Here is a 25,160-nt window from a genome sequence, read left to right on the forward strand (position 1 = left end):
ATTCCCCGACACACACACATGCATGCACACACACACGCACACGCACACGCACACACACACACACACACACACACACACACACACACACACACACACACACACACACACAAACAAAGATATGCAGATAGACACCCATAAACACCCACTCTGAAACACACGCACACACAAACACACACAGCCACAAACACACAGATGTGCAGATAAACATCCATAAACACCCACACATAAACACACACACCCACCCACCCACACACACACACACACACACACACACACACACACACACACACACACACACACACACACACACACACACACACTCTCAAACACACACACACACACACACACACACACACACACACACACACACACACACACACACACACACACACACACACACACACACACACACACACACACACACACGTAAGGTCAACACCAAGGCAACAGGGTATAAACAGGATGAGAGATGACGGGGGAAGAGACGAGGAGTGAGAAAGAATAACAAGGAAACGGAGAAGAAGAAGGGGGACACCTGAAAGACAAATGGTGACCAGAAGGGGAGAGTCACAGATATCCGTCAGGTCCACTTGTCTCTCTGGGTGGCCCTGAGGAGCCAGGGGTGTTTCATGTGGACCTTTTGTTTATGCCACCGCTCTCCCAGGTCCAGGTCTCGAGGTTTGTTTGGATGACAGAAGTGCCGATGGCAACCTGCAGAGATAGCTGGTGTGTTTCCCAGGGTCCTCGATGGACAGCGGTAGATTCGTTTTCGGTTCGGCCTTAATCTGCGCTAATGGAGTGCGGCGGGCGTGATTAAGGTCGTCACCACAGAGGGGTATCTTAGCATTAAATAACACCTTGGATGGATGATGATGAGCACTGATCGCCGCCTCGTCACAGACGGGTGACGGCGCTATTAAAGTTCTGATCAACGCCTCGACACAAGCACACACTTTGAAATCTGTGTTGGTCCAAGGACACGCACACAAATTGATGATGGCATGTTTGTTACCCATGAAGAAGGAGGTGGAGGAGGCAGAGATAATATGCTTTTCCGCACCAAACAGCTGTTAGAAGGTATTTTTGTTTGTTTGTTTGTTTTTCTGTCTGTCCCACACAAACTTAAACTCTCTCCCTCTTTTGCTGACAAACACAACCACACACACACACACACACACACACACACACACACACACACACACACACACACACACACACACACACACACACACACACACACACACACACACACACACACATTCTCTCCGTGACATCAACACCACACACACAAAAAGACACACAGACACACACACTCGCACATTCTGAAATACACAATTACACACACACTCGCACACACTAAAACAATCAAACACACACATGCCCTTCTTCCTTTCTAATAAACACCACACACACGCACACAAACGCACACACACACACACACACGCACACACACACACACACACACACACACACACACACACACACACACACACACACACACACACACACAGAGTCCCAGTGACACCTCCAGGGCTAAAGTGGGGGTGAGGTCATGCTTCTAGGAAGGGATGGAAGCAGAGTCCCACCAGCTGTGTGGCTGGTGTTGCTGTGTTTGGAGGCCAGAACCCGAGGAGATTCTCCATCTGAATTCAGCAGCAGGCTTCCTCAACCTTAACGGACCCCCAACTGAAACTGCTCTGCTGTAACCATACAAACCGACAGAGAAGGAGGAGTTCAACCGGTACCAGAAATAAAGATCAAGGGGTTGAATTGCAGAGTTCAAATAAATTACATTAGGAATTAGTTTGTACTCATAGTTTCATTGAGTGAATATTCTATTTAGAGGGATGGTGGTAATGATTCCAGATTGAATAGAAAATGTCATATACGTCCAATTAACTGTGGGTAACTCGTTAGACAGATTTATCTTCTCTTTTTCGGATGTTGATGCTTTTAAGCCAAACAGTTGGGGGGATGTAGAAGCCTCAATGGCCTTCATTAGTACTTGAATTCAGAACCTCCTACTCTTAGTTTACTTACTCGCGCCTTAACATTAAATACGATGGGAACTTGTTAACAAAAGAGGATTTGTTTAGAGTGGTAGCAGTGTTTTTTTTATCAACAGAAATAAACAAACATAAAACATTTAGACTCTTCTCACCGGTTGTAAAAAAAAAAAGAACAGAAAAAAAGAAGAGAAAATAAAACGGTGGTGAAATAAATACTGGTGGACCGCTGATAGGAGGACTTGGAGAACAGCGATCCACCTGGAACATTATCCCAGAGCTCCAGGAACCCGTTCTGGCACAGACCGGTTGGAGAAATGTCAGCGGAGTTCATTGACAGGGGGTTACACAGGACAGACTGAAGGCATACCGGGATTGCATGCCGCTCATTGAGAAAACCAAAGCGTTTACTGCCACTGCAACGGGGGGAAAGAGAGAGAGCGAGGGAGCAGTGAGGAGACAACTGAAGAGCGCTCCAAACAGACCACAATAAAGCACAGATTCCAAGTGGCCATGTTTCTATCGAAGTCAATAACTAGTTCACAGAGGACTTTTGAAAAGACTGAAACGCAACCATCTGCCCACTTGCAAAGTCCCAGCCTAAACATACACCGTGATTTACCCGGTCCCTAAGCTTCTCCTTTAAACATGACAGAATGAGGAGCTCCATTATGAGGTTAGTGTGACCTCATACTACAGCTGCCGGTGCGATAATGAAAGGAAAAACTCTGGGCTACCCGTAAACAGAGACACAAAGACAGACACACACCTCATCTCATGGGCAGGAACGGGGTCAGTGCCGGGGACCCAAGGTGGCTGCCTGTATGCATACCAAGGGATTTCTCGGGGCGAATCACTTCTTAAATGCCACACAAGGCATGGCACACCAAGCCAAAGAATGTTTTCAGCGTCGTCCAGTATTTCACGAACTGTGTGACTTGAGAAAAGGAATCGTATGATAGCCTGGGGGGCTTCAAGGTCCACTGCCGCACAGAGGAGACTCATCTGCCAAATCAGAACATATTCATAATCCGAAAATACACGACGAAAGTGTTTTGTGTGGTTTGTTTGTATGTAGTTTGTAATTTTTTTTATAATTTTTGTCCTTTTTTATCTACAATACAATAAATTATCATTAAGAACGTTAATTAATTGTTCCAACAAATTGTATCTGGCTTGTGAAGAAGAAGAAGAAGAAGAAGAAGAAGAAGAAGAAGAAGAAGAAGAAGAAGAAGAAGAAGAAGAAGAAGAAGAAGAAGAAGAAAATTAGAAGAAGAGGAAAAATTTAAAAAATAAGTGGTGGAGAAGAAGAAGAAGAAGAAGAAGAAGAAGAAGAAGAAGAAGAAGAAGAAGAAGAAGAAGAAGAAGTAAAAGAAGAAGATAAATGTCTCCTTTGGCTTGCATCCTGGTCCCCTAGATTGAAGGCTCATGCAACACTCTCCTCTCCTGGCATAGACCAAGCTGTTTGGTTTTCCCCTTTGCAAGATTTCATTCACATCTGTTACCATGGCAAGCAGCAAACAATACACACACACACACACACACACACACACACACACACACACACACACACACACACACACACACACACACACACACACACACACACACACACACACACACACACACACACACACACACACACACACACACACACAAACCCCATTATGCAGTACAGCTGCGAAGTACAGTAGTACGTCATCTATATATGTGCAGAGTGAGCCCTCTAGTGGGCGATAATAATCAATACCAATGGATCTCTATCTTCAATTCATGTGAAAGAATCGCAACTCAAGTAGACCATGTGCTCTTTTAACAACAGACCAGATCAGTTGTTAAATTTGGTCAGTTGATAAACTGACCAGATTTTTGATAAACATACGTTTTTCGGTCAAACAAGGGGTTTATGGACATGATTGATTTGAAAAAGCCGAGAAATGCGCTCAATAAAATGGATGGGTGAGGCAAACAAAAACATAAATGCCTGTTTTCCAAAGGCAATAAAACCACCGAGTCATAAGCATGAGCTACTACTACTAATAATAATAATAATACATTTAATTTAGAGGCGCCTTTCAAGACACCCAAGGTCACCTTACAGAGCATATAGTCATCATTCAAAACTATGTAAAACAGACTAGGAATAAAAGGAAAACAGAGGTTAAACATGAAGAATAATAATAATTAATAACACTCAAAGACGCCTAAAGTGAAGGGGGGACCTCACTAACCACCACCAATATGTACTGATAGTATATCCTTTATGTCCATAGAATAACATGGATTTTCTCCTTACTCTGTGTAAGAAGAAAAGAGGGACATATAGTCAAGCTGTGAGTCACTGCTAAAATTGAAGAAAATGTTACAACTTGTTTTTGCCTTGTTAAAAAGCTATGAAAGGAGAGGATGCAGTTATATATTTTTTTGTATCTGTAGTTATTGCCTCATCCACTAGATGGGCTATTTATAAATTTAGAGCCCTTCTATTCATTGATTGCGCTCCAGAACATGAATTAGTTGATCGTATCCACTATGTGAAATGAAGTCTCTAGTTTCATTCCCCTTTGTCAGTCTTGATTATGTCCTCTCTGTGATTGACAAGCCTTGCCCGTTCCTTATAGCTTAGTTTATTCAGTTAGTAGTTTTGCTACCTAATTTCGCATTGCCTGTGTTTCTGTTTTCCTCTCTTGCTTCTTCTGCATTCGGGTCCTAACTCATCACTCACCATACCTTTTTACTACAGGTTTTAGTAAGGCTCCCCTCCGGCCCATCGTACATCCAGCACATGGTTCTCCAGCCCAGCCCGTGTATTAGGCTGTGGTGGGGCTGCCAAACATCCTGCCTGTCCCTCTACTAGGGGGCCCCAGCTGCTGCCTTACAAAATCTCGATTGTGTGCTGTCCTGGCTCCACAAATGTGAAACAGGCTCCCCGTTGAGATCAGGACAGCAGAAACCCTACACATTTTCCGTCACAGACTGAATACTCATCTGTTCAGACCGCATCTCTTGTTTCTATAATGTAGCCTATAGCATGGGAAGCAGTTCGGCTATTTTATTCGTTTTATGTCCTCGTACGTTTTGTACCATTTCCATACGTTCGATGTATGACTATTATACATTTTCGGTTGCATCTTAATGATGGAATGCACTTGATGTAAGTTGCTTCGGACAAAAGCGGTTGCTATAAATAAGTGTAATGTTGTAGTTGAAACATTATTTCTGTGTAGCTTAACTGTTTAATGAGGTGCTTCAGGTGCACGTTCAGGCATCGTCAAAGTCCCCCGTTGCTTACTTTCATCTAATGCATACTTTATAGTGGTCTCCTCCCCTCAACATCAACCATCTAACAACCAACCAACCAACCAAACAAAGGAACAACTTGCGCTGAACCCACGTTCCTACTCCACAGGGACGCAAGTTCTGCAAGGAGAGCAGAACCAAATATTGGGACCATGCCCTTCATCACTGTCCCATGTGTAGAAATGATGACCTGACGTTGAAGTGAATAGGCCTTGTCTCTGAGACATCGAAACAAAAGCCTATAAGCCCGTTTAGGGTGTTTGTCGCTAGGGGAGGGCTGGTTTCTTTCCATGATTTGGAAGTAGCTCGTATCGACTCTTTCACAGGCGTGCAGATTCACTGTGAAGATCTTTCCTTTCTTGATTTGATGTTTTATTACAAGGGGAAGATCCCACAAATAGGCCTACATTGGAAAACCGACATGCCGTGTTTATGTGTATATAGGAGAATATTGGTTTGCTTGTGCATTACAAATATTTCAAAATGTAAATAAATGCACACAAAAACATACATCACCACTTCCCCTTTGCATCATTAATCTCCTGTTTTGTATGTATAAGTATGGAAGAGATATGTCCATTAAGGAGAGATCAAAGCATACTTTTTGTTTTGGTTGTATGAATTTTACATTTGATTTGCTTCATAAAATGGAGCAATTCACAATAAATGCTCTTGGATACTGAAGTGAATGGCCAGCTTGTGGAAACTCCATTCAATTCAGTATCCAATGTCTGACAGAATTAATTGGAGAGGAGAGAATCACAAACTGTTATTGTCCTTCTCTTCCTCTTGTATAATGTGGACAGGTAAATAAAGATTCAGAAAGGAACCTTATAACCTTTTCTCTATTTCTGTTAGTCTCATTGCAATCATATTTTTCTTTTTGAAGGTCGTTACCAGTACAAAGAAAGTCTATCTATTGGATGAGTCATTTGCATATGAAAGTGAAATAAATAAATATTCTGCCTCATTATATGGTAAAGCTTATTCTTAGCTTTGTTTTGTTTTTTCTAAGTAGGGCATTCACACCTCTTTCTCAGTCTGTCTTATTACCTGAGTTATATATTTTTCAATCAATTAAAGTTGCATTCAATATATATTCAGTCAGATACACTCAATAATTGCAATTATTCCTATTGTTTATGGATTCATATTTTATGATGCACTCGTGCAAATATACAATTATTCAAAACTGCACAATGATAAAAGTCGATAGTAGATTTCCTTGAAGAGACAATTGAAATAATTCGGTCACCCCTACTTTATGGAAGGCCAAGCATGTCAAAAACTATCCTCACCAGTAGATGGCGATCCCACACAACTGAACGGTCAAGGCTGAATTGTATATTTTTCTTTCTGTGTAGGCCTACCTGTTCCATGGAACACATCACTTCTTTAGAAGTGGCTTTTCTCGTCATTAATGTATGACAGTTAAGTTTTTATGTGGGTGTCTTTTTGCTTTTATAGGGATGATTTCCTTTAGGCCTATAAGACTAAAATAGGAAAACTCTATAAATCCAATAGCAATCTCCAATTGCCGTTAGCAATCTTCTGAATCTCATACGGGTATGGCTTACTGTTGAAATTACTATTTCAACTTTGCCTTCTTTAAAGCAAACAACTGGCATCATTTCAACTAAACAGCATCAAGCTCAAGAGCTTTTTAGAAATTAAAACTCACTCAACAAATGTTGGATTTAACCCAATTAGGCCTATGGGCCTATCTGTTTAGAACATATATTTATTCTGGAGGAGTACTATATGTAAGCGATAATGTACAGCGAGTCAAGTTTAAAAAGTATTACTTTGCTGCGTTGTTATAATAGGCCTAATAATATGGCATTTGGTTGATGTATACAGTATTTATACATGGTATCATTATCTTAAAGACTATAACAATAAGGTATCTTCCAGAGAAACCCACAGGAAATAACTATTCAACCACAATTAAGTGGTTTCCTCAAACCTCTGCTACTACACACAAGTCTGCATAAAGCATGCAACCATAGACCTACCATCTAAAAGAGTTTTTGAGTGAAGAATGAGAAAGCTGAAGTTCCACACACACACCTGATGTTAATCGAGAATAGCTAACAAGTATGTCGATTACAAAAGTGCCACAAACAACGAAATACTACATCGCAGTAGCATTTCGTTTTTGGTCCAAAAGGCAGTAGCCTAATATGCAAAATCTGCTAATCAAACACTAACACAGAACACCCGCAGAATGCACTTGCGCTCAATATTGCAGGCATGTATTTTTTGGCATGTATTTCCGATCAGGGCGATACATAGATGTCAGATAGATGGATTGATGCAGCCTACATAAAATGTGCATAATAATAACAACAATGGGTACATTCAAATATTGCCCGGGGGCCAGATATCGTCAGGTCTGTTCTGTGTGCTCCCGAGCAACATTACCTGTCACGGCGCATTCCTTTACGCGCGCCCCCGTACCTACTCAACGTGCACGTGGTTAAATATTGACCCGCACACAGCATGTAGAGAGAGGAGAGTTGGACAGTCACAGAAGATGAACATATAGGCGCTCGCGTGTCTCTCAAATACTATTATTCAACATCGCTGTCGCCCATACATGGACGAAGCAGTTCAATTGTCGCCCATACTTGGATAACTACATTATGCCGTCTGTTTAGTATTTCCATCGCTCTGCGGTCCTTATTATTTTGAGTGTGTGGCGGAAAAACAGAAAAGATATGGATTACTGAAGATGGGATCGGCTAACGGAGGGGAACTAACTCCACCCAGCAGAGAGGGTTTGGGGCAGGCGGACCCGGCGGTGCCACAACACAGCTGACCATTCGACACTCTTGGCAAGTCCTCCGGAAAACTTCGGTGGGGCCAAAGTCCACTTTGGGTTGTGAGCCAAGTGTGTCGCACTGTACCGGATAATCACACGCGAGTTTTTTTTTTTTTTTTTTTTTAAGACTTACTGTAAAGATGGCGGTTGTACTGACGACGGGAGTTCCAGGTAACGGCCGAGTTCAACAAAGTGGGTTTCTGGAAGTTTTGGTCAAAGGGAAGTGGCACAAAGTTTTGGCACACTTGAACGAGGAATCCCTGACTCTGAGCTGTGATGAGGGGGACACCGGTACGACCGACGCCGTCCGCGCCAACAGCCTCATTAACGGATCTTATAACGGCAACAACAATACCGCCGGTCACCCCGGCGACCCCGGCACGGAATCCGACACGAGCCCCGAAACCGGGACCGAGCGGGATGCCCTCAAGGACCTACCTGAGCAAGTGTCTGAAGCAATAGCCAACCAGAAGAGGTGCGTCAAGGTGACCAAGCAAGAGGTCGGCGGGCTCGGGGTCAGCATTAAAGGCGGGAAGGAGAACAAAATGCCCATTCTCATCAGCAAGATCTTCAAAGGGCTGGCCGCGGACCAGACCCAGGCTCTGTACGTCGGGGACGCCATTCTGTCCGTGAACGGTGCGAACCTGCGGGACGCGACCCACGACGAAGCCGTTCAAGCTCTGAAGCAAGCCGGGAGAGAGGTGATCCTTGAAGGTATGCAGTGTGTGTATGTGTGACAAGGGGACTGTTTTTGCTGTTGGTTTATATGACAGATGGGGTTGGAGCTCCAGCATGTAGAAACAACGATATATAGTGTGTGTGTGTGTGTGTGTGTGTGTGTGTGTGTGTGTGTGTGTGTGTGTGTGTGTGTGTGTGTGTGTGTGTGTGTGTGTGTGTGTGTGTGTGTGTGTGTGTGTGTGTGTGTGTGTTGGGGGGATATAGAGCAGTATTATATGTGGTTTGGGTGGTCAAATTGATAGGCTTATCTAATGAGTTATCCTAATGACCACCTAATCTCTTTCTTGTTGTTTTACAAAATATCTGGCAACAGTTGCAAGGAAGACTCATTTTTTTATGTCAAATAATGTTCTGGTGATCATTAGAGATGCCACAAACTCTCAGGATCTCAATCCCATATTCCATAGCAGATGTGCTCCATTTACAAACAAATAGTTATACACGAATAAGGTTTAGGGCCAAGAAACAACCAGCATTCATCTACCAACGCAAATGAGCCAAGCTGGAACGATACATTTCCTGTAAACTGACAGGAAATGACTCACTATCGGTTCTCCATGGTGAGCCAACCACTGATCCTGTTGTCATATTGTATGTGTGTGTATGTGTGTGTCTGTGTGCATATCTAAACAGACATGTACGCACACACATACAGTCACCGGTGGTCCAGTCTAGACTCCGATGCCCTGCAGTGAATTCCAGGTCCTACTCATACAAGTAGAGCTAGGACTGAGCTTTGTTTTGCATTTGTATCACAGAACCAGAGACACCGGCACCTGTTTCTAGTAAATCAATGTTCATGCACCACCTATAATCATCTGATGAGGTCACTGAGAACATTTAAATGCTCAGTGACTGTTTTCTTGAGTGTTTCCTCATAGGTATTAGATGATTGCACCTATCCGGCTGGTCTCAGCAGAACTGTTCCATCCCGGTGTTTGTAGATAGACTGCGTGCTTTGGACACACTTTTAGCTGAGACGGCAAATTTCTGTCATATCCTAAACACATTCATGGACAGCAGTTGTCATAACACTTTCCCCAATTATCGCACTGCTGATATGGCCGTGCTTGAGTGAATCCAAAACTTCCCCAGTGGCAATGAGGTCTCTCTCGTAATCATGTCACATTGGTTATCTTGCTTTAAAGGCCAAATAATTATCCAACTACTTGGAAATCACTGAGCATAAGTGGTTGTCTGCTCGTGTGGAATCACAAATTGATTATATGATAGATTTTCTGATTTAGAAAAATCTACCTTTTCATTTAACCGAGTGAGTTTAAATGAAAAAGTTGATGCCACCAATCTTCCCAGGAGGATACATATGTATCTATCTACCTACCTACATTGGTGTCTGTCCACCTACCTACCCGTTGGCCAAGAAAGGTTGCTGCAATCAGAACCAGCTCCTCCCCTGAAATGTTGTTGTGATTGAGCTATAGTGGGGTCCTTATTCTCTCCTCCACTCTCCCCAACCCACCCCTCTCTCTCACACTTTTAAGAGAAAAGTCCTAAAGTGAAACTCTTCTAACCCCTATGCATGCACACAGCAGTTCCCTTGTTTCCCCCAAGGCCCAACAGGGTTAGACCTGGCTGAGCATTATCAGTAGGAACTGGCCCTATCCGTCTGCCTGCCCTGTAAGGTCCCCAAGTGGCGTCTACTCACACTATGCCCTAGCAAACGTGCTGATGATGCTGCAAAACAACCAACATTGTGTGTGTGTGTGTGTGTGTGTGTGTGTGTGTGTGTGTGTGTGTGTGTGTGTGTGTGTGTGTGTGTGTGTGTGTGTGTGTGTGTGTGTGTGTGTGTGTGTGTGTGTGTGTGTGTGTGTGTGTGTGTGTGTGTGTGTGTGTGTGTGTGTGTGTGCACAAACAAGCAATTTTAATGCCTGAACACTAACCGTACATTATTTGTATAAATTATTAACACCTCTGATAAACAAAGGGAAGATAACAAATAAAGCAAATAAAGTTTTTTAACTCGAGCAAGTGTGTGAAGAAATGAAGCTCTTCAATGGAACTCTTATTGGCTGTGACTCTGGGATTGTATTCAGCTTTAAACTTTTGCTATAACATAAGCAATATCTCTGATGATACACTCTGAATGACTTAATACATAGAAGGAAACAGGAGGGACGGCTTTGGGTTTGTTTAACAACTTGCGTGTTTGTGTGCAAATCTGGGGTGGAGGGCGAAACCTTATTTAAAGCTTTCTATCCTTCATAATTGTGCAAATAAAGCTTTAATTCAGCCACAGCTCTGAATAGATGGTGGAGTGGTCCCAAACCCCACCCTCTCTTCCCCGGCCGAATTTTGATATATATCGTGCAATATTGAGAATATGTTTGGCTCATTATCACAGAGTAGGCAGCAGCAGTTCATGCACACTTAACTCCCATTCCCTTAATGAAATATCAACAGACCCCAGAGGACGTGCACACACAGCCTAACGGGCATGCAGACCCCACCCCATCGGAGGTCTGCCTCCACGGGAAAGGAAAGACTGAGTCTCCTTCATGCAGAAATGCGCTTTCTATGCCCCCACTGTAGCCGACTAGCTGAGCCTGCCTATGTATTCTTTATGAACAAGTTCTGTGAAAAAACCCATAACTTGCACAGCAGATTCAATGAATACCTTCTGTGTGAATTAACTCATTCTTCCTTTGTTATGTTTTGTCTTTAAAGACGTTGATGATTTTATAAGGGAAATAATTTCTGCCTTTTCTCTCCCAGACACATGTAGTCATGAAGTCCATATGTTATTAGGATTCCAGTGTTTGGATCCAAGTACCGGTTTAGGGCCCTTCATCATGCGTGCGTGCGTGTGTGTGCGTGTGTTTGTGCGTGCGTGTGCGTGTGTGTGTGTGTGTGTGTGTGTGCGCGTGTCCCCCAGAGGAAATTCACTGGGCCTTATCTGTATAGCAGACTCCCTTTCACTAGTCAGTCTGAATTCCTCCCCCTGCGCTGTTTGTGATTCACTGACCTTGGTTTGTTCATCACTTTCATGTGTAGGCTCCGCCAGTCCATGTAGCCACAAACCATCTCCTCCCACAGTCCTTAAACATCCACCTCTTTAGTGATTCTTTCTATACACACTGGACATCTAGTCATGGCCAGTCATTAGGCATTACATCACATCCCATCACTGAAGTTCACTTTCCCCATGATGCTCTCTTTAAATACTTTTCACCCAATGGCAAGGTGTGCGTGTGTCTCCGTGTGTCCTGCGTGTGTGCGCGTGCGTCGAGTTGTGTTGGAATGTGAAACTGGAACGCGTCGTTGCTGGGGTTCGATTCAGGACACACTCATTCATTGTTCAGTGGCCTTGGTGCATCCTCACCTTGCTATCCCCCTGTCTCTCTTCTGCGGGTTGGCACTGCAGTCAGCCTTGTTTTATACGGACTGCTGTGGGAACTGACTCTCACTACTGGGTTGCTGCACGGATGCCCCCGCTGCCACCCAGAGGAATAGATTACTCGCTGGATCCACAAATGCCACCGGCATTATGCCAATTATAACTGGCAACTACACTGGGAAATGCCAATTAAACAACCGGGGCATTCTGGGAGTCCCAGAGAATTTAGGGCAACAAAACAAAACAAAAAAGGACTGCACTCTTTAGTTATTTTCTTCTTTTTTTTTAATTTGGCATCCTTTCCGAGTTCCCGTTTCCAGATATGGAAAAAGTAGTTCATTCTGGTATAGATTTAATTTTCCAGGTTTGGAAGATTAAAATTACCACCTAATGCACTGAGTAAGCTAATTGAACTAGTTTGTGTTCAGATCAAACTGAATTCTAAATTATGTTCTTTAAAGAGGGATGCACACTGGAGGTGTGTTTGTACAAAGATGTTCCGCCTTCCTCCTCAGTGCACCAGAAAGTAGTCCTACTGAATGTTGTGTGGGTTCAGAAGATGTGAACGTGTCTGTCAAGTCTTCTATCTAGGGCAGGCTTGAATACAGATGTACGTGTTGTTAATCAAGTGTGTTGACGAGCGAGAAGACGCACACAAACATATTGGAAATGTTTTCAATAAAATTGAACCTGGCCAATGACCTTCTGTGTGACCGTGGTTTCCCCCAAGCCCAATTAAAACACTGTAATAGTGCTAACCTTCAGAAAAGGCTTTTGCAACATTGAGGTTGTGGAAATGATTTTGATATGATTTGTGATTTGTTCATTTTGTGAAAGTCATGTGTTGCATAATTAGATGAAGAATGGAGCATTTTCCATGCACTCAAAGTGAGTTTGGTATCGAGGAGAAAGTCTGGACCATTTTGAGAGAAAAAGGGGTGAACTTTTTTGGAAAGAGTTCAGAACATTTGGAGAAGGAGAGAGTTTTAGGCAACAGTCGGTCACTCTCAAGGAAAAATATGAGAACTTTTAATTTGAAGCTTCCTTCTCCTTTCCAGTGAAGTACATGCGTGAGGCCACGCCCTACGTAAAGAGAGGCTCCCCGGTGTCGGAGATCGGCTGGGAGACGCCACCCCCCGAGTCGCCCCGGCTGGGCTTCTCTCCGTCCTTCCAGACGCCCCCAGTGGCCCCGCCCGGCTTCGCCCCCGCCCCGCCCCGGCCCCTGCCCCTGCAGGGCGACCGGCGCTGCATACCGCTCAAGATGTGCTACGTCACCCGCTCTCTGACGGAGGTGGACCCCGACAAAAGGTGGAGGGGGGGGCACACACACACACCGACACACACTGAATCACAGACCCTGTGTTTTATTATTGTCATGAATGATGCGTTCTCCAGTGGGACGTTGGCCTGGCATATATTGGATTTTTGGGTAGACTGCTTTCCTTCTGTAGCTCCGTGTTCTGTTACTTCTCCTCTGTCTCCCCCGTCCTATCCCCCTCTCCCCCCTCTCTCTTCCTCCCTTGTGTATTTGTGTTCCCATTCGGGAGGTCTTTGTTTTCCATCACTAGTTAACTGAATATGTCCATCCGTACAAATCTGATCTTCTCTCTCTCTTGGCCTCGTGCCCTTTTGTGTTTGGTTTTCCTAAACTTAATGAAGTCACTTGACAAACAAATACCCAATTAGCATGGAAAGGTTACAATAACAGTTTTCATCAAATCGGGGATTCATCAAAAACATACGAGACGGAAAGTGGATGAAATATTGGGTTCTTTGTATTGCTTCTTGCAATTCGGGTCGGTTTCTGATCCATCCACTGTTCGTTCCCATCCCTCCTGTTCTTCCCAGCCATTTGCAGAGTGAGTGAGTGTTTGTACTTGCTTGCTTGTTGTGTCTGGGGGCATAAGAGCTTGCGTGCGTGCGTGTGCGCGTGTGTGTGTGTGTGTGTGTGTGTGTGTGTGTGTGTGTGTGTGTGTGTGTGTGTGTGTGTGTGTGTGTGTGTGTGTGTGTGTGTGTGTGTGTGTGTGTGTGTGTGCGTGCACCCGCGTCCTTGCATACATGTTTTTTTTGTTGAAAGAAAGGCACAGCCTTTAGATAGTTCAACTTCACGTTTCCTCCAAAGCTATTGGTTGATAGAGACCGCATCAAAGTCACGTTGCAACAATACACAGCAGACGCTTCAAAGTTACATTTCATGCCTGGCACATCCGGGATTTGTTTAACACTTTAAATGTGCAGCAAAACAACGTAAACGTTTGCCGCACAATCACACACAAGCACACAAACACAAGTCAGGACTTGTGGGCAAGATGAGAAGGCTTCTCCAGAGATGCTGTTGGCATCATTTATGGCAAATGTATTTTAACAGAAGCAAAACCAGGAAATAAACACGTTGTATTTGTGCTGCATTCTTGCCAATGCCAATTTATATGAGTTATATTGTTTTGTTGCTGGCAAGGAAACACAAACTCCAGCTCAAGTAATATTTGGGGAATTTGAGAAGCAAGATAACATTTGTTAGGATATTTTGCAGCACCTGGGGTTTTTGTCTGTTCTGTGTACCGTGAGTCATGTGACTGAAGTGACTACACCTGAGTGGAAGGAAATGGTCAAATACTGAACTCAACAATAGTGTGCAAATGCCGTAGAGCAAGGCTTCCAGTTATGAACTCAGTATCTTTGTAAAACATGAAGATAGAATTCCTATTTCCTAAATAATTTATAAAATTCATCCGACTTGTATCTTCTTTAGATGTGAATGCCTTGCTTTGGTTTAATCTGTCCATCATTCTATCAAGCAAGTTATATTTTGGAGCTTAAGTACAGAAAGTAAAGATAAAATGGATACTTTTTCTTTTGCCAAGGAACTTCGCTGTTTCGTCACCGTGTTTTAAATATTGTTTAAGGTTGTTTCATTTACCAGTTGACTACTCGCTTCCGTTTATTATGTTTTTGCTGTGGTGTTATTATTCACATTTAATCTTCGCTGTGCTAGGCTACAATTATGTCCAGTCAGCGTTCCGTTTGGTCAATGTTTAAGAGATACCTCACTCAAAAAACACAAAAAACAACAGCACAAACCCTTAGGCTTTTGATGTTCCCACATCTTCATGTCAGTATCCTCGAGGGAGAAAACTAAACTCGACTTCAACTTTTGGCGTTCACATGTTCGTGACACATTAGCCCCAACCGATTCATCTTAGAATCCGAGCCTTTGTATTTGATTGGCTGTGTTTCCCGTGTTTCATTCAACATTAGCCAGTGGTGGAGTTGGAGCGGTCAAAAGGGCGAACTCGCTCGGTTGAGCATGTGAGCCTCCGAGAAGGACATGGAACGAGAAAGGAAGCGGGTGCTTGTCTCTCCGTTACTATAATTAGTAATGTTCTGCATTTCCCCATGGAATAGCATCTTCCTCAGGGCGGCAGATGTCTGCGAGCACCCACGAGCATAAGCTGACAGACAGCTGAAGACGAGGCTGGGGTTTATTTTGGAGTGCAGAGGAGCTAAAGGAGAGAGGGCCAAAGCAAGCGGGGGAACTACACAGAAGAAAAAAGAGAATAAATAAATTAGTGGGAAGCTTGAGAACAGGATTGCAGAGGGGAAGGATGAGCATGGATAATATTGACATGAGAGGCAAGACGAGAAGAACCCAGAAGAGACAATAAGGAAAGGGAAAGAAGTTGTGTTTTTTTTACATCATTTTTACGTTGGGATAAAGTCCTTTCTATTAAGTTACTCATCGTTGGGCCAAGAATCTTCTTTACACTTCCACGATAACTACCCAGCATTGACGTCATTGAACTTTTGTACGGTGCCTTATCTAAACAACGATGCCACTGTTTGACATTTTCTCATGCTATTTAGACGGTTCAGTTTAGAGCTTACTTAAGGGTAAACATAGCCCAGAGCTTTCAAATACTGTAACCAGAGGTTGCTCCAACCTAGAATACTACAGCACCGTGTACAGCAGTCCCATTCACATCACAGTAACTCTTGAGTATCTCTGGACAAAATGCTAAGTTTTGGTGTATCAAACGTAGTGTAGTGTAGTTATGTTTTCACCAGTGAAAGAAGGGGCAAGTATAAGTTGCAGAAGCACAACGCAAGCAAGGACCAATAGCCCCATAGGGAAAAGATGAGAACACAGTTCTGATGTGGGTTTGACGAAACATCAAGGTGTGCTGGATATCGAGAGGTTTCTGGGCTGAAAGGACATGTGAAGGACGTGTCGTCTGAATGAAGTCCTCTATGTAGTCTAGAGGGTTCTGTCGATTCCTAAACGGCTTCCTCGCTGTTGTTTTTCCAGTGCTTCCTTTCAAAGCCTCCTGGACTCTGGCCCCCACCCATCAAGCAGTCGAAGTCCCACTCTGGGACAAGCACCAGCATTGACAGCCCACCACACACACACACACACACACACACACACACACACACACACACACACACACACACACACACACACACACACACACACACACACACACACACACACACACACACACACACACACACACACACACACACTACAGAACTCCAGCGCAGACATCCCCCAGCCATGACTGGTCCAGCCTCCCCCCCCCCAACATACACTCATTTTAATCTATTTTTAGCCCAGGAACACCTGGAGCTCATCTGAGAGAGAGAGAGAGAGAGAGAGAGAAAGGGTCTTCCCCACACAGCCCACACAGTAGAGGGAAAATGGGATGCACGTGAATTGTGTTTATCTTTTCCTTTTCTTCTTCCAGAGCCTTGGAATAATTACACATTAAAATATGAAGGGGGATGGAGGTTTGGGGAGCATGGAACAGCTATTACTTGGTTGGGTATTTTTAGCATCTGAGTCAGCCGTTTCTTTAAGTGTAAGTAAACCCCACTGTTCGAGCGGAGACTTCTAGGAAGGGGAGGTGACTGGTGTCCCCACGGCTGGGACCCACGGTGACGTGGTGATATACTTCTTTAAGCTAGGCCCATTGTTGTATATCTTTTTTTTTATTTTTTATTTTTTATTTTTTTATTTTTAATCCCACCACCACCCCCCCTCTTCGGAGGACAACTTTATTTTTATTCAACAAAATTTGATTTACAAAAGTAAGAAATAGGAGAGAATAATAATAATGATAATAATGATAATAATGAAAAATAAAATAAAAATACTTATTATAAGTTATACTATAAGTGTTGGAGAAGCTTAGCCCTTCTACCAGATGCAGACATCAACATCAACCGCTGCCCAGACAGAGCTCCGACCGTCCACACACGCCTCGCCACCGGTGTCCCCTTCATCCTGAAGTCAGAGTGCCTCTGAAAAGGCTCTTCGACGTCTCGAAAAGAACGCAACTTCAGTTTGGAGCAGAGTGCAGAATGTTCACAAACTGGTTGGTGGTGTTGGCCGAACCTTAAGATTTTACCGCTGTTTTCTCACAAGTCTTATTGAAGTAAATGTGGTCAAATGGCATATATTACCATGATGAAGATCATGTAAGACGTATTAATGCTTTTAAAAAATGTATTTGCTTCAAGGTTCAGTGGCCCTTTTTGAGAGTTTATCCCCATAGCAACAGAGAACATCGCCGATGGCTCCGCTCCAGAATGTCAAAAGAATGTCTTATTTTTTATTGAACCTTAATTTATCGTTTTTAATTTATTAATAAAAACATTTTAGTTTTAAATCTCAGGAAGATTGCGGCATAATCATTGTCAACACTGTCAGTGTGTAGAATGTATCGACTGTGTTTGACGATTACTAGGAATAAAGGGAAGAATGATTACCTTTTAAGGTGATTTGTCAGGCCGGACCAAATTAATTTACAGTTAATTCCTGTCTCGGTCGCTCCATATTAGATCCTTTGGCAGTGGGTCCAGGTGTTTATCTTGTTGTTGTCAGGTTTTAGTAGGGGTATTGCCCTGAGGTTTATTCTGGTAAAAAATGATCCCCTATAAGTCTTGTGGATGATATCTAGAAGAACACCCATTCACTCTTATTTGTGTTGCTCGCATCCCCTAACAACCGTGTTTTTTTTCCATGAAACTTTACTTTCCTTCAATTGAGGCGAGTCTGCATGTAATTCTAGTTCTTACTGCAGCAGGCATTAGTATGCTGTAGTTCATTTAGCTGAATCCTGCTGAAAGAATATATTTATTCGCTACAATTGCTAATATCTGGCCACCGTCTGTCCGTGAGTGTTTTGATACTACACTACTATATAATCAGTTGGCGTCTGTTAAGACATACACGTATGGCTCTCTCTGATTCCCTGCTAGAGCCTTCTGCTTTTGTCTGATTATAACTGAAGAGAGGTAGACATATACTATTGTAAGAACCACCAATGGATCTTGTACATTCATGTATACTTGTGGATGATTAAATTGCAATACAAACCAACTAAACCCAAAAGCAGAAGATAACGATCAGTTTTAATCGTAAATGATCATAAGTAGACTAATGTATAAAAATCCCAAAGCCCTGTCAGGACACACAGAAATAAACCGAAAACAAGGTGCTAATTAACATCAGCTTCATACCTCGACACCACACAGACAACAAGCAATTACTTGGGTGGCAGGTCTTTCAGCGCCATTGCCCCCCAACTCTGGAATTCCCTTCCTCAATCCCCCCGTGACCGTCCCTCCTTCCCTCTTTTAAAGCTCATCTCAAGACCTTTCTGTTTCAAGAACACTTCTCCTCTTCCACCACTGCATAGACCCTCTGTATAATTTTAATTTGTATTTGTGTTGTTGAACTTTGTGTTGTGCTGTCTTGTTCCGTATGTGCTCATGACACTGTAAAGCGACCTTGAGTGTGTGCAGTAAACTTATTATTATTATTATTATTATTATTATTATTATTATTATTACTCATGGGTCAAATCACACCGTCTGGATGTGCACATCGTCTGAACTGCACATGTTCTGTTCGTCCCTGTCTGCGGCCGGCGGCAGGCACGTGGAGCTGCACTCCTCGGACGCCCGCCATACCCTGGTGCTGCGCTGCCCCGACCGGGCCACCAGCCAGGCCTGGTTCTCCGCCATGCACGCCACCACTGCCGCACTCACACAGGTAGGCTTCCACAGAGGGCCGAGGCCTCCTGGAGACGCGCCACCGTGTGTGTTGTTTGTGTGTTGCATACCTCAGACCTTACCCAAAACCACCCCTCCCTTTAGCTCGCCTCTCCTCGCCTCTGTTTATTGGTTTGTTGGTTTTGTGTTTGTGTTTGTCCTGCCTCTGAAGATCAAAGCTGCTTTCGCCGCGGGCCTTTCTAATCACATCCGCTTACGGGATGTTATCGCTCGTTATGTTTCCGAGTCTACTCTAACAGATTAAAGAGTTCGGTTTGACTGCGTCAGGCCGAAGGGTTTGATATATTCACAAGCTGGTGTTTAAATGGTTAAATAACACATCCCCATTCCTCCATTGTCGTCTCCTTTCTGAGCTGTCATCCGGTCATTCAGTGACGCGTGGATGCAAATGGGCCAGTATAGTGCGTGATCACTTTAAGTAAACGTTGTTAATAGTTTGCAGTTGCAATGTGATCATAAGATTGGGTAATGCTTTCCATTAGTGTCCTTGTTAGTGTAATTACACATGTAATAAACAATGCAACGCCCCATAACCGCATGTACTTAATTTGTAACGTTATGGACCAGCCTAACCCAAACCTACCCTAGAGTGGAGCTTGGGTATTCCTTATCGTAACCCCTTTACCACAATGCGTGTATCGATGTACTGTGCTGTTCCGTAGAGTATATACTTTTGCATGACGTTACGTTGCTAATAAGACAGTACCTGCATGTGTACAACTACATTGTTAGTGTAGTGTAAACCTAAGGTAGTTTTCTTGTATGATCTCAAACCCTATCCATGTATTATTGTACGATCCCTAACCCTATCCATGTATTATTGTACGATCCCTAACCCTGTCGTATTATTGTACGATCCCTAACCCTATACATGTATTATTGTACGATCCCTAACCCTATACATGTATTATTGTACGATCCCTAACCCTGACCATGTATTATTGTACGATCCCTAACCCTATCCATGTATTATTGTACGATCCCTAACCCTGTCGTATTATTGTACGATCCCTAACCCTGACCATGTATTATTGTACGATCCCTAACCCTATCCATGTATTATTGTACGATCCCTAACCCTGTCGTATTATTGTACGATCCCTAACCCTATACATGTATTATTGTACGATCCCTAACCCTGACCATTTATTATTGTACGATCCCTAACCCTGTCGTATTATTGTACGATCCCTAACCCCGTCCATGGATTATTGTACGATCCCTAACCCTATCCATGTATTATTGTACGATCCCTAACCCTATCCATGTATTATTGTACGATCCCTAACCCTATCCATGTATTATTGTACGATCCCTAACCCTATCCATGTATTATTGTACGATCCCTAACCCTATCCATGTATTATTGTACGATCCCTAACCCTATCCATGTATTATTGTACGATCCCTAACCCTATCCATGTATTATTGTACGATCCCTAACCCTATCCATGTATTATTGTACGATCCCTAACCCTATCCATGTATTATTGTACGATCCCTAACCCTATCCATGTATTATTGTACGATCCCTAACCCTATCCATGTATTATTGTACGATCCCTAACCCTATCCATGTATTATTGTACGATCCCTAACCCTATCCATGTATTATTGTACGATCCCTAACCCTATCCATGGATTATTGAACGATCCCTAACCCTATCCATGGATTGTCTCCCTATGCTAGCGGGGCCTGGCGGAGTTCATCCATAACGCTACGAGGGCGGGTGTTTCAGGCAGCAAGGAGATACGCCACTTGGGGTGGCTCGCAGGAAAGGTACAGCTTCTGGTATCTGTGTGCGTCTCAGGTGTCCAACCACATTTGATCACACATGCACGCGCGCACGCTCACACTCAAACTAACCTTCTGTGATTGTGCCTTCCATACAATGAATACCTATACAGTTACTTGGCAACACATTCTTAGCATAATGTTTAACAGACGACCCATGAACTTTGAACTTTAAAATCCTGAAATGTAATTGGCTGAAACGTTGCTACAAAGGGCAGCTCTTGTCCTTCAGCTGAGCTCAGCACAATGCAGGTAGAGTGATCAGTGATCCATATAAGACCGTGACCTTATATGGGATGTGCATCATGATTAACAACCGCAAACGGCATAGTAACGGGCTGTGAAAAACCTTTATTCTGACGTATGCATATTATATGACACATATTTGGGTGACTAAAGGCGCCGATGCAAACATACATACATACCATTTGGGCAATTGTAGCTGGGCCGATGACACCCATATGCTAATTTTGCTGTTCAATTTAATTGGTTGCGATAAAAATAGAGGGTTCAAATGATAATAGAACATATTAGAATTCTAAGGAAGTCATCATTAGGTGTTTGTTTTGTTTACTGTTTTCAGGCTTGTTTTCAAAATCTCAGTCTCCAGGGTTCCACTGGTCCACGGCCCAGTATGGGTTTAAAGCCCGGTGGTTGAGAAATCACTGCTCCCGTTAGTTGGTATTCACGGAACCAACCTCCCTAATGAATCCTGGATAAAGGTGTCTGCCATTGAGGATTACCGTATTGCTCGTCTGGTTTCCGTGGTGATCTCTGTGATGTCTGGCGGCCAGAGTTACGGGGGATGATTATTATTTTAAGTAATGTTAGAGAGTAGAGAGTTCAGACACCCCAGAGTTTAACCCTGTGTGATCAGCTGTCACGTCTTTCTTCGTGGTGGGGTACACGCAGCTCCTGGCAGCCGCTCAGTAGATTGGCTCATCTTTTGTTTATTGCCTCTTCCAGACCTTAGGTCATCATTACTCAGCGCCCTACAGAATGCTCGCTTCGTGGACCTTGGTATTACTGTCTGCCTGGGGTCCCCGGCCGTCCCTGGTCCATAGCGAGTGTGTTGCAGCCGTGTGATGCCCTCTCTGGGCGGTCGCCTCGGGTCCGGTGGGTCTGCACTGAACCTCCCCAGCTCTCCATTAGAAGGTCTTTCCTCAGAGAAGCAGTGTATGAACATGATGGAGGAGCTGTTCGTTCACTTGTGTGCAGTGTTCCTCTTGTGCCGTGTTACTTTTTTAATCTCATAATGTTTCCAACGCTTCCACGCCCACACGTTTCTCGCGTGTGGGCGTGTGCGTGTTCGGAAACCCGGGCAGGGAGATTAGGTTAAACGTTAGGCGTCTGCCCGTGTACATAATTGCATTTGCGTGCCTGTATTTGGTAAACATTGTGTCAGCGTTTAATCATCTGCTGGCCCGTATAGTAAGACACAAAGTCATATAAGGGCATTTCCCTGTTATGCTGCGCTTAGCGCATTCAGTGGCTGTGGTATCTTAGTGTCATGGCCCGCGGGCACAATGCAGTGGATTTTCCTTCCGGCCGGGGGTGGGGGGTGGGGGATGGGGGGGGGGGATGGTCTTTGTTGTGTCATTCAGCTGTTTGGATGACATCACACATGATCGGGTGGCAGTAGCCACTAACGCCTCTGCCTCTTAAGGGCTGAGGAAATCCCGACCATTCTTCACAGTGAAATTGAAAGATTGCGTTGTCCGCCGGCCTGCAGGTCCATTGATCTCCAATGGCCCTCCAAGGCCAATGCAGCAGTTTCGTATCAAGGAGTTGCCTTTTACTTTGATTGCACCATTAGACTTGGAATGAGGCTACCATGAGGCTAATTCATCAAGGGTTGATGAAGGGCATCTACTACAAAAAGAGGATTTATCTTTCACTAGTGAGTGAAGCCCTGTTTGGGATTAAAGCTCAATTGAATTTGCACCCATGTCTCAAACAGGAACTAGAGTTTGGTAATGCAGAGTCAATATTCTCAGTTCCTCTATTCTTTGCTGCACTATTTTAAGCCCAGCGATGTTGGACGAAGGTCCAGCAGTTCTCTACAGTCTAGAATACGGTCAGGGAGAGTAGCAAAACCAAACTGCTGTAGTCTAAGTTGACAAATGCATGGTCTGCTGAAATGCTCCCAAGCATTGTCGAAGACCTTTCTAAATAATTTTTCATCTTCCGTCTCAAGGATGGCATTATCCCCGTTCACGATCAAACACCGCACAAAGACTACCTACCCGGGTAACTGCCTTATTCACAGATCCTGACAAATCATGACGTGCGAAAGATAATATTGTTCCGATTCTCAAGAGAGAGTGAGAGATGTATTATGCATTGGAATGAAATGAGAAAAAGCCCCAAAGTGGGTCTCAATACTTTCCGACACCAGCAGTTACCGCTGTCTGTATCAATGGAACAGACCCTCGGCACCGCCCTGCTTTCTACTGGGCCGACGGGCCCTTCCTCGGCTGTCATCTCTTGCTGTAGAACCCTTTTAACAAGGCATATTTCAATAGTGGATGTGGGCAGCGCCGGAGCAACTATATAATGTATTGCGACATTCGAGTTTTAACACATTTTTAAAAACAATGTGATTCCTCTCACTTTTTCTCCCCATGGCACATCCCTCTCCGCCGCCATGGATATATCTATAGATCATTATTCATTTATGATACAATAAGAGCACTTGGTTCATCCCTGAAGGGGAATGCCGGGGCTACAGCAGCATAGAAGTCGCAAATGCAAAGTAGTCTGGAAGTCAAGGGGCTTTATTAACAGGGGCAGAGCTAAATGCCTCCGGACACGATTGGATAGTCGTGCAACCAATCAGAGCAAAAGGTGTGATGTAGCTCCGAGCTGAAATTAAACTTTGACCAAATCCAGTCAAAAGTGTGGAAAACGCAGGATTTTTTTTCAAGAAAAGAATATTCAAGGGTAGTTGTTCCTCTTTTAAAGAAAGGCTTTTGGATAAACGGTTGCGATTTGCCTAACCCGGGCCTGGTCAACTGGAGTCTGTCAGAACCGAAGGGGGACCGGACTACTGCCAGAGCAAATAAAATAACAGCCCGCAGAATCTTCTTGTTCCCAGGCTAGCATAAGTACATTGTCATACACACACACACACACACACACACACGCCCTAATAAAAACTACACTAAAACACAACAAAAAAGTATTTACATGCATTTTAACTCTGCTAACTTGTATGAGTCATACGATGAAGCATATCATGTTTCACTCTGGGTGCGTGTGTGTGTGTGTGTGCATGTCAGACGGAGAACGAGAAGGAGCAGTGGAAGCCTGTGCTGGTGGTGGTGACGGAGAAGGACCTGCTGCTGTACAGCAGTCTGCCCCGGAGGCCTGAGGCCTGGAGAAGCCCTGAGCACACCTACCCACTGTTAGCCACGCGGTGCGTACAGACAGACAGAGAGACACACACACACACACACACACACACACACACACACACACACACACACACACACACACACACACACACACACACACACACACACACACACACACACACACACACACACACACACACACACACACACACACAAACACTGGAGGAGCCCTGAGCACACCTACCCACTGTTAGCCACACGGTGCGTACACACAGAGACACACACACGGAAACCCACACACACGGAAACCCACACACACACAGAAACCCACACACACAAACACGGAAACCCACACAGATACACAGACAGAGACACACAGAAACAGAGAAAAACAGCGACAGTTTGATTAGAAATGAGATGAGCACCAGGTGCATTTTAAATTAAACCTTCAGGCCAAACACAGTTTGCTCAAGTATGTTGTTGAATAAAGAGCCAGTGAACCCGGCTGGAGTTCTAACACTGAGAGATTTAAAACGGGTATTTCTGTGTTTCGACCAATGGCAACTATTTTAGTACCGTCATTGTGTACGAGCTATATAGTGAGGGTTTTTTAAATGAAATGCGCCAGTCACCGTGGTGTTATACTGAGAAGATATTAACCCTCTCTTGCACGCGGACATCAAACTAACCCGCTGCCCAGACGGAGCTC

The 25,160-nt window shown here is 44.0% G+C and overlaps 1 protein-coding gene across 1 annotated transcript in view; it reads left to right on the plus strand.

The window, feature by feature from the left end:
- The first annotated feature begins 7,627 nt into the window (after positions 1–7,627).
- The window catches only part of sntb1 (syntrophin, basic 1), a 31,742-nt gene continuing 14,209 nt past the window's right edge, over positions 7,628–25,160 (plus strand). Inside the window, exons 1-5 of the mRNA XM_060064180.1 lie at positions 7,628–8,844; positions 13,282–13,531; positions 19,163–19,280; positions 20,991–21,080; positions 24,377–24,513. Coding sequence (XP_059920163.1) covers positions 8,271–8,844; positions 13,282–13,531; positions 19,163–19,280; positions 20,991–21,080; positions 24,377–24,513 — 1,169 coding nt within the window. The 5' untranslated portion in view covers positions 7,628–8,270. The remainder of the gene's footprint in view (positions 8,845–13,281; positions 13,532–19,162; positions 19,281–20,990; positions 21,081–24,376; positions 24,514–25,160) is intronic.

The sequence above is a fragment of the Gadus macrocephalus genome, chromosome 11 (assembly GCF_031168955.1).
Source record: "Gadus macrocephalus chromosome 11, ASM3116895v1".
Lineage (NCBI taxonomy): Eukaryota > Metazoa > Chordata > Actinopteri > Gadiformes > Gadidae > Gadus > Gadus macrocephalus.